The sequence below is a fragment of the Miscanthus floridulus genome, chromosome 18 (genome assembly GCF_019320115.1).
Source record: "Miscanthus floridulus cultivar M001 chromosome 18, ASM1932011v1, whole genome shotgun sequence".
Taxonomy (NCBI): Eukaryota; Viridiplantae; Streptophyta; class Magnoliopsida; order Poales; family Poaceae; genus Miscanthus; species Miscanthus floridulus.
In genome coordinates, this window is record NC_089597.1 from 88,921,916 (window position 1) to 88,932,778 (window position 10,863).

General features: G+C 41.5%; 1 protein-coding gene across 1 annotated transcript; it reads right to left on the reverse strand.

Moving 5' to 3' along the window:
* Nucleotides 1-351: 351 nt before the first annotated feature.
* On the reverse strand, nucleotides 352-10,399 carry LOC136520417 (transcription initiation factor TFIID subunit 5-like). The gene is made up of 19 exons (XM_066513920.1): nucleotides 10,045-10,399; nucleotides 8,858-8,939; nucleotides 8,408-8,486; nucleotides 8,204-8,301; nucleotides 8,022-8,078; nucleotides 6,428-6,515; nucleotides 5,831-5,940; nucleotides 5,578-5,676; nucleotides 5,147-5,298; nucleotides 4,478-4,588; nucleotides 4,332-4,401; nucleotides 4,207-4,246; nucleotides 3,373-3,537; nucleotides 3,191-3,267; nucleotides 2,957-3,073; nucleotides 2,501-2,766; nucleotides 1,077-1,172; nucleotides 907-982; nucleotides 352-814 (listed from the first exon to the last, which is right to left on the reverse strand). Exons 1-19 carry the CDS (start codon nucleotides 10,176-10,178, stop codon nucleotides 758-760), a joined length of 1,974 nt encoding a protein of 657 aa, XP_066370017.1. The 5' UTR covers nucleotides 10,179-10,399; the 3' UTR covers nucleotides 352-757.
* Nucleotides 10,400-10,863: the final 464 nt, after the last annotated feature.

Below are 10,863 nucleotides of genomic sequence, written 5' to 3' on the forward strand. Positions count from 1 at the left end.
CACATGGTCACAGGGGTGCTTCGTTGGGGGTATACGATGATCCATTTTCGAAATCATATATTTTTATTTTTTTTTCAGAAGTGAAATGCATTGGTTTGTCACCACACCCATCCGGCCATCGTATTACAAGCACGTAAGCTTATAATAATGATAGACCACCCCATGACAGACCATTGCACTTAAGATATCAGGCTTTTAAGCTTTCTCCAACAACGCCACCCAAAATACAGACCCATTTATCTTTTAGGTAGCGCTACAGAAAAATGTTCAATACCTATTCGACATCTTCTCCAATAATAAGACAAAAAAAAATCTTTTCTACAAATAGGTTTCTAAAAGAAAAGATGCTCATATTTAGATTGTGCCTCTTAGGCAACCCAAAATAAGTCTCCCATAGAAGTACTCTGTTAAGTCTGATTTTGGGTCTCTTACTACCTATTTTGGGTTTGGATGCTCATATGAATTGCATGTTGGAGACAGTCTTACATTTACAGTGGCATTCATAATGTCACAACCTAAACAATAATTTTACACGACATAATTTCCTAATAATAATATTACAAGATTACAACACGCTGCAAAGCATCTGCGGTGCTTGCGGGTCACACATCGGCAGTACATGCCAGGTTCGCTGGGATTTGCTAATGAAAATATTGGCTCTACAATAGGATCCACAGCGGAGTCTCTGAGATGGCAGCTTTCACTACTCAATGTCAAATCCGGAACAGTTCTAGTTGTATTCTACAAAACACACTGCTTACGACGAGTTTAGCGAGAGAACACCAGAGGCAAATAGAAGGTTCCTCCGAGAAAACTGCAATAGCCAGAAATCCGCAAATTCTTCAGTTTTCACCACATAGTACCACCATAAAAACAATGATGCTGAATAAAGGAGAAATTTCTCACCCGCAGGCTATAAACAGGAGTTGATTTTGTAGGGAGAGCTTTAAGCAGTCTCAGTCGGTTAGCTGAGCTGCCTTTGCTGTTTCAGGAAAAAGACAAGGGTGTTTTGCAGTCAGAGCAAGAGAATTATGTGTATGCTCGAATGGATGAGAATCTTAACATGTCAAACTTACGTGTCCTCTGTCTTCAGGGTTTTTGTGCTGGAAGCGACATCCCAGAGCTTTACAGTACAGTCGGCCGATCCCGATGCAAGCAATGCTCCTTCACAACTAAAACAACAGCAGGATATATTGACCAAGAGCATATTTCACGAAACAATAGAATTAAGCAAATCCCTCAAATTACAAGTAAATGCAGTTCAACCTTGCGTCACAGAACAGCGCACATCATGAACGGTCACCGGAAGAAACAATATACCCCCTCCATCGCAAAAAAAAAGAGTGCAATTCTAGCTTTGAACCTTGGCAAGCGTTTGTCCAGATTCAAAGCTAGAATTGCATTCTTTTTGGTACGGAGGGAGCATGTTTGAGGCCTTACATTGCAACTTAAATAAAGTGGAAACCGGCGCAAAAGGAAAAAGGGGCAACCTACAGCAGAGTTTAATCTTTACATGCTGTATATCCCACTGGTATGGGTTGCTAACTTGCAGTAAACCAATGAGTGCATTGCCATTTACAAAGGTTCTCCCCCCAAAAGAAGGTGCATTGCTGCTAGTGTTTTAAGGACTTGCCTATTAGTATAACAGTAACATCATGTGTCGTATGTTGGAGAAGATGAAATTTGTACTGCTTCTCAAAATATAGGGATCCATGGTATATTGAAGTTGTAAGACAAGAAATTACCAAACAATCCCCCGTTCTAGCTTTTCTAGGTACATTGTTTTTGCTATGCACCTAGATATAGATCATCAATCATGTCTACATACATAACAAAAGTTATGTATCTAGAAAATCTGGAACGACTTATAATTTGGAATGGAGGGAGTACATGAGAGTGATTAAGGACCTCCGGTGTACATACAAAAGGCAATGAGAGAATAACAAAACAGAGAGCGCTAAACCCAAAATAGTACTATGCTTTGAAGCCTAGACGCTAAGTTTGGCTAAAGATATTTGAATCAGATTGCAAACCTGGTTGAGAAAAAAAATTCAAATGTTCTGTTTAAAGAGCTCATAGGACAAGTATCAACTTTGATCAACTAAAAAACTAAAGCAAGCAGGAACAGAGCAACTTTGCCCTTTTAGCTGATGCCCATAGACTCATGTATTCTGAAACACATCAGAATCTGTGAGACCACCAGTTTCAAGACATCATTTCATGAGATCAAATTACATGATCTTCAAATTAAATACTATCAACAAGGATTAAGAAATGTTTAGCACTGATTCCTTGATACAGCACTATTGTAAAATTACATGGTCCTGCTGATTAAACTGGTTATGAGTGGCTGCTAGACTTGCCAGCTTATCAAGAAATGTTTTCCTTTTAACTACAATGAACACTTGCTCTTTAGGCAAGCTCACGCAAGAGGTATTAAGATAAAATAAAAAGAGACTTGGCGTGAACTAAAAAAGTTACAACAGCATATAATGATTACCTGAAAGCAAGTGTCCACACACAAGAACTGTGTCCTAGTAGTGGTGAAACACAACGGCCAGTCGAGAGATCCCATATCATGATTGTTCCATCTTCATCTCCAGAGGCCATGTATCGTCCATCAGGTGACATTGCCAGTGATAAAACCATACTCCTATGACCAATAAACATCCGTATGCATTCACCCGTCTGAACATCCCAGAGTCTTACAGTTTTATCGCTCGAGCCGGTGGCAATGTAGTTACAGTTTACATGCCACTGGACACACTGTTATGCAAAATATTTCCAGGCAGAAGGAAAAAAAAAGATCAGCCAAGGCATGCTGGCATCAATGCAGGGCATTGATAAAAACAAGTAGATATCCAAACATAAAAGAATTAAAAACATCAATAATCCAATTTAACCAAACCATTATTCTCAAATTATATTAACGTATTGGACCAACAAGTTCACTTACATCAACATCAGAAAGATGCCCAGCCATTATTCGCAAAGGCTGGATTTTATCCATTGACCAAATTCTAGCAGTCCTGTCGTGTGAAGCACTAGCAAAGTAATGCCCAACTGGGCTGAACTGTAATAAAAAAATAAACAAAGAAGGTATCAACAAATAGTATAATGCATAAGGAGTGTTAAAATCTTTACAAATACAAGGTCAACATCATAAATGGCTATTCACAAATTCACATACTTGGACATCCCAAACCGGGTAGTTGTGTCCTTTGTAACAGACAAGATTGGCATTCAACTTGGTGCTCCATAGTCTTACTGTAACAAATAAAATAAGGATAACAGTGATAAATTTAAAAGACAGCTAAAAAGAAAAGGATTGCTACAAAATTTAAACACTGTCTACGATGTGAGATGTCTTACTTGTCGAGTCTGAAGATGATGATAAGAGGAAATCACAAAACGGGCTAAAGGCCGCAGAATAAACTGGTCCAGAATGGCCTTGAAATAGTGTATAGGTTCTTTTCCCCTCATCTAATGTCGATATGCGCTCACCCTGGGAAGACCCATTCTCACTCTGTGAACTGGCTGAAATTCAAAGTTTACTGAATTAGCAAACACCATCAGTATTCAACTAGAATATTTGAATGCTAGAATTATTCTCATGTCCATAACAGGCTTTAGAGACATAATGCGATTGCAAGCTACTCCCTCTGTTCCAAATTATAGTTCACTCTACCTTTGTCCTAAGTCAAACTACCATAACTTTGACCAAGTTTATAGAAAAATGTATCAACATCTAGACTCTACTCTACCGCTTGCACCAGGCCCACCCTTCTTAAAGGGCGTACCCAGTGCAGAGAGCTCCCGCGCTGTGCGGCAAATTAGTTTTATCAAATTCTTCATGAAATATGTCTTGATAGTACATTTATTTGAACTTGTGTCGATATCTTTTTTTCTAAAAACTTGGTCAAAGCTAGCAGAGTTTGACTTATAGGACAAAGCTAAAGTGAACTATAATTTGGAATGGAGGGTGTAGTCGAGAATTGAAAAACACAACCAACTTTGACTTTAAGATGATATATTGCACTTTGTGTTTTTAACATAAGCTGATTAAATTTTCAAAACACTATGTCAAACATGACCTTTGCCTAAACTAGATGCAAAATTATGCATGTAGTTCAGCATAGCAAATATTAAGAATATGAAGATACAGAGTGAAAGAATTGGTAAGGAATAAGAAAGTGTCTAACTTACACATTTTTGCTGGTTGGCCAATCTTTGACATATCCCAGACCTGTTGGAAACCAAGGACATTTTACCAACTAAAAATACAAATAGCATGAAAAAGAAGATATGACATTTGACCTGAATGGACTGACCTTCACTGACGAATCAGAAAACCCACCAACAACCAGCGATCCGTCGTGTGATATTGATGAGCAGTTTAATCTGTGTTCCACATGATGATACTCAAACCACAGTATTAACAATGAGGTCATAAGTATTTAATAACAGTTATATTTACCCATTATGTGTATTAACGAATGTGTAGAAGCTGACAGATGGCAATGCCACACTATTCAGTTGTGCACGGTTTCGCAGGTCCTCAAGAATCGATTGTTCAACTTCAACAGGCCTGAAACATAAAGACTTTTCATACTCGTACATCTCAAGGTTGATTAATTTGACAGAAAAAAGTGTGAAACAATTAAACCAACACAAACCTCCGAACTAAACAATTAAACGTTATAGGCAGAAAAATTTGCCGTATGAGTTCAAACTGCATATTACAATGTATTACGGCTATCACCCTAAATGGGGAAAAGGCTAAAGTATGTGAGACCCAAAGAATTGAGCACAAAAAGGGTCAACAAACAAAGCAAAAGGCATCATTTGGTCTGTCGTGAATTATTCAGGGCCTTAATTTTTTATGTTGTCCTATAAAACGAGCTTCACTTTCAGTTCTATTACAAAATAAGCTTCCTGATCACAAAATCAAAATTTCTAGCAAGTAGATGAAATTCACATGTGGGACCTGGGGGTACCTTTCAGTGACAATAATGACATTCCTGAAGGAAGCCTAAAGTATGGTATTATTTGGCACTTTGAAAAGATTAGGCACACTAACAGACAACACATGAAAAATTGGAAGGACAATTTACCATAGATAACCAGAAAGGAATTACAAACATACGTTGCTGGGAGAGTTAGCTCCGGTTTCACTCGAGGTGCCACAGAAACCATGCTTGTTTCAGTTCTGACGTTTTTTCCAGTCGCACCTACAAGCTTGTCCTTTTTGGCCTTCTTAAGAGAAGCACCTTGCTTTCCACCTTCTGCATTTCTTTTCTGTAGCAAAATGTAATGAGAAAACTTATGACAAGGAATAGTAAATGAAATATGGGTTGCAAAGACACCAAAATTCCTATGATCAGGAACACAGGTATGCACAGTCGAACCAAGCAATGAGCGTTTGCTATTAGCTACAGCCTACAGATAGCGCAGTTGGGCTGTTGGGGGCACATTCTCAGACACACGAGTAAAACAAAGGTCGGTATTTCAATGGCAACAGTACAGATTAGAGAACACATAATGAAAAAATTCTGATATTACAAAAGAGTTCCTTGCCTTGTTATCTTCTGCATCAGCATCCTTGCTTTCAGCTTCTATTTTATCAGATTCTGCTAGTGCCTTCTCCATTCGCTCTTCAACAGAATCTTCAAGCAACTGCAAAACATGATTTAGTTGAAGTGCACGAGAGCATATTGAACAGAATATATTAACTTGGCTGGCAATACATCAAATACAAACTATTTAATCTGCAATGTTGGCTATTTAACACAACTTAAGTGGAAAACAGACCAACAGATGCATAACATACCCCCCAATGTACTTCCTCCTGATTTATCTGTTTTGCCAAGTCCTTGCTTGTCCCAATCAGAGCAACAACGTCAGCATCATCAGAGATTAATGAGGGCTGCCCAGGAGATACTGCCAATGTAGCGTACATAGAAGTGGTAGAGAAGATTGTCAGAAGTGAAAATGCAGAAGTATAATGTACTCTCTGATACCAGATTGTTATGTGGCTGCTAGGATTGAGAGGGAGAGAGAGCAGAGGGAGAGGCGGCGTCGGGCGGGCTACAGGACCCGTGGTGCTACAGTAAAGAGGGTACTGTTTGTGGCCATAATTGGGGCGGCTGGGGCTGCGAGGGAGGCCGGAGGCCGGCCGGGGGCCTTGCCCACGGCCGAGCAAGAGGGAAGGGATTTCCTTCTTAATTCTTGCTTGATTAGATTAATACATTTCCTCTCCTTATATAGAGAGGTTTACTTGACTCCCAAGCAAGGCTTACTTGACCCTTAAGCAAGCGACCCTTATCTCTAATTAACCCTAACACTAGCGGACTATACCGCCAGCCCAGGCCCAATAGGCTCATGACATACTCTAACAAGTACATTTCAACAGATCATGGAATTGTACCTTCAAAAGTTATGTGCTCATTGATTACTCCAAGCACCACAAGGGCTTGTGTTTTCTGGAGATACTGGAGAAGCAATTCATACGAATACTGCAATTGAAAATAAGGTAAAAAAATTAGTTGGGGGAGCTGATGTTTTTATTCCAAATAGCAACACCAAAGCTTCCAAGAAATCAAATCACAATAGCTGCAAGGAATGCAGCAGAAAGATAAAGAATAATGGTGTGCTGACACAAAAACGTGAAAACTTCAGCAGAGAACACTGAGCTTGTTCTTGCCTATAAAATCCATAACACAGAGCTGCTATAACTCCCAAAATATAACAATACGAGACCTGTTATGGCAAGTGTTTCTGGCCCAGGGGGGGCACATGGTACTTCATCGCGTGAACAGTACCACGAATTGCATTAGATTAGATTAGATTGGTTTGGTTTATTAGGAAAGAGATAAGTTAGATTGATTCTGTTAGATATTTGCTTAGGAGTCAAGTCAGCTCATCTCTATAAAAGAGACAGTTAGGTACCAATTAGAGGCAAGAAGAAATCGATCTAAGAAGCAGCTCAGAGCCTCCAGAGGGAGAGCGAGTTAGCAGATCTATCTGATGTTCTTGTATCCCGTTCCCCAATCAATCTATCACAACATCTTTGGTATCAGAGACTTCAATCCTCGGTCCTGTGCGCCAACAACCACTGCCTTCCATTGGTGATTTAATCACCATTTATGAGGGCTTTGACCGCATCTCTGCGGGGTATGATCGCATCTCCACGGTGATCGATCAGATCTACGAGATGGTCCTCGAGCTTACCGATCGGATGAAGGTGTTGACACCGATTTGGGTCACACACACCGGTAGGGGCTAGATCGCCCAGAGGCCGCACACGGTCTAGCGCGCAGCGGAGGGAGATTCCAATGGTGGGGCCGACCAGCAGGTCAACGAGGCCGATTAGCCACTCGTTCTTCGTCCGATAAACCCACTAACGCCTCCTGGGAAGACCCATCGGGGTGACGCACGGTGGGGGTGTCCAATGATCGGCAAAGCCACATAGAACGCCCACAAATCCCGTCGAGGGGACATGTAGGGCAGCAAGGGGATTCAGAGAGATAAGGGTAAAAAGTGGGTAGATTGATAAAAGATCGATTGTATAGTTGGATCCCTCAATTGGCCGTCACCCTTTGTATTTATAGGGCGGCTGGTCTTTACTGCAGCCCCTTGTTAGGAAACTTAATTTAGTAAATGCGACTGATCTATCTGTACATGGCCAAATATATTAGTCGACCGTGCATGAGTATATCTCTAATAGTCGGACATGTACTCCAATCATCTCTGGTCATGACGTGTGCACTTTTCTTTAATATTCTAGCTTCACTTGCCTCATCTATCCACGCGAGGAGCACCTGGACTTCATGTCTCTCCTATCCAAATATATTAAACAATCTTTCCTAATCGGCAATGCAGAAAAGCATTACACGACTTTTTTTACGCGACAAATATTTTATCTCCATAAAGTGATCAATCTAAGCAAAAAAACATGGGTGAGCTAACAAGCACAATTCAAAAGGATAGTTTAGAAAAGGAGGGATTAGTAATGCAGTTACCTCGCATAATTTAATTTTAAATTTATTTTTCCTAAAAGATCGGGCCAGTTCCATTTCCTGAAAATTATGGCATGCAGAAGTTAACTGCACAGTTCTATAATGCTAAAAAAGGTAAGATCAATTATATAAAACATGGGCCCATTCACAACATAATGGCACAGTATAGTGCAGAGCTAAATAACCTCCAAGTGTGAAGGAGAGAGGACGCCTTCCAGCATCTGAAGATCCCTTGAATGCATCACCTCATGATCTTCCCGAAATGTATGGAAAAATGACCGCGCTGTGCGAGATAGCATCAAAGAAAAAAAATACTCTGAATAAACTAAGGTAAATAACAAAAACACAGAAAGTCTATCAAATCAAAATATATCCAAAATAACAAATACCTTCCTGCATATGTCCCTCTGCCACTAGATCCATGAAGCTATGGATAAAAACTGGGTAAAGGACGCGAAGTAATTCGTGCTACAAAAAATATCTGAATTAAGAAACATGAATTATATTGCCAGGTTTAAGAATGGAATGGTAGACCGCAAGTAAAAAAGATCAGATCACGGCATTAAATAGTTCGCCTGCCATAACCAAAGGCCCTTTTGAAAAACTAGAATTACGTAAGTTGTCAAGTGCAAAATCATGCTTATATGACAGATTTGAGATTCATAAAAGGAGGTCTGCCATGTAAATTTCTGCCATAGAACACAGAGGATTCAATTAAATGCGTCACTTGAAGGTAACAGTAAGAAATAATTTGAAGGTGTCATATGCCTTGGTTGGGAAAAAAATAACATTTACAGAATATGTGAATATTAAGTACAGTTTATCTACAAGCAGTGCACCTTATGTTGATCAAGAGAACTATATGCCCATGTTCTTAATCTGCTATATCCATCATGGTATCTTGCTGGATCATTGTCAGACCTGTTATTGAAGAATATAATCAATCAAAGGATGTATACAGTAAGATTACAAGTGAAAATATAACCACTTCAGAATCTGTGTATACTAAGGCATTAGGAAAATATTTGTAGGAAGAGTGAAAGACAATGACAAAACAACTGAACTTTGATTATTATATATCAATAAAGCACCACTGAACCAACAAAGCAGATTGCTTCACCAATCATCACATGCAAGCAGTCCAGAAAACACTGTTTTCCAAATGGCCACACACAGCAGGCTCCAACAACTTGATGTCATGGAAATTTCAGGCAGCTATTTAAACATTGAATTTGCTGTAACTTATCCCTTCCCTTCCCTTCCCAAGCGATAGTCCTAACATCTAAGCAACATGTAGCCCATTTCTTCCTCTCCACAGAACAGATGTCTGATACATGAGTGGAAACAATATGAGAAAACAAACTATGGCACTTGGATACATGAGTGGAAACAATATGAGAAAACAAACTATGGCACTTGCTACCAAAAGAAAAGTAACAGTGTCTTTTTTCCTCGAACATGCAGGAGAACTACGTGGCGTTGTATCTTTTTTTCCTGGAACATGCAGGAGAACTACGTGGCGTTGTATCAGAATTCAGGAGATAGAATAAAATGGTACAATTGCAACAGCCCACACACTCTTCGTCAAAATAACAGTGTACCAAAAGTTAAGCATTTTTCACAACAAACTTATTGCAATTTTCAATTAGTGATAAAATTTCAATCAGGGTTGCTACCATGATGGGCCTGACAAGTAATCTGCAGGTGGAGGCCACTTAAAACGTGGATCTTCATGAAAACTGAATCGCCACAAATTTACCCTTCAATCCACAACATGAGTGCCGATTCACCCTACTCGTCTATCTAAGCCATCAGTTCACATCCAAGCAACCAAACTAGTCAAATCAACAGTCAAGTGAGAGCACCGAGACAGAGGTTCACACGCCGAGCAGCCAAATAAAATGCACTAATTCGACTTTACACGAGTCCACTAGATTTCCTCGTACAGAAGCTACCGCCACTGGCCAAAACGACTAGGTCAGAGCTACGGCCCAATCTAGCTACCCAGGGAAGCAGGCGAACCTACCGGGCAAGCGCAACGTCGGAGGTGGCGGAGGTGGAGAGGCGGTTGCGCTCCTCCTGGAGCGCAAGCTCGGTGAGGCGGAACCCCTTGCGCTGCAGGTACTGCTGCACCTTCTTCTCCATCTCCTCGTCCTCCATTGCCGCCGCCAGCGCGGAGCGAGGGAGCCGAAGCGGCGAGCTCTAGGGTTTAGGGGCCCGGATCTCAAGTGAGAGGAGAGGACGATGCTCCGAAGCGCGCAGCAGGTGGCGGAAGCGAAAAGGCGGAAGGCGGCTCGCAGGCGAGGCGTAGGAGTGAGGGCGAGCTGCGACTCTGCGAGTGTGGCCGCCGAGGTCGTGGCGTGCGGTCGGTGCGGACCTGAAAGCGAGAGGTGCAGGTCGACGACGGCGCCGATTTTTTTTTAAGACATTTTTCTGATTTTTTTTTCACAAATATGCCCCTAGAGGTATCTTTCAAAAAAAAAAAATAGACCCTCACCTCGACGTCGTCCTTATTAGCGCCTATCTTACATGTCTAGGCGCCCAAGTCTTTGGCGCCTAGCTCTCAGGGGCTACGGCGGCGTGGGAGGCTAACCTGGCAGCCAGCACGGTGCCATAGATCTTCGCGTCTAGCATGGCGTCGTAGATCTTGGCGCCGAGCTAGGTGCCAAGGCCATTGAAGCCTAGCCGGATGACTAATGGGCCCCTAGTCTTTATCATTTTATTCCTTCTCCCTCCACTCGACCCGACTCCCTCTCTCTCCCTCAGTCCGTCGTCGCCGTCGCCGCGCACCACCGCTCCGCCTCCCCTCGGCCACCCACGTCCCCAGCGCCGGTGACCCCGCCAT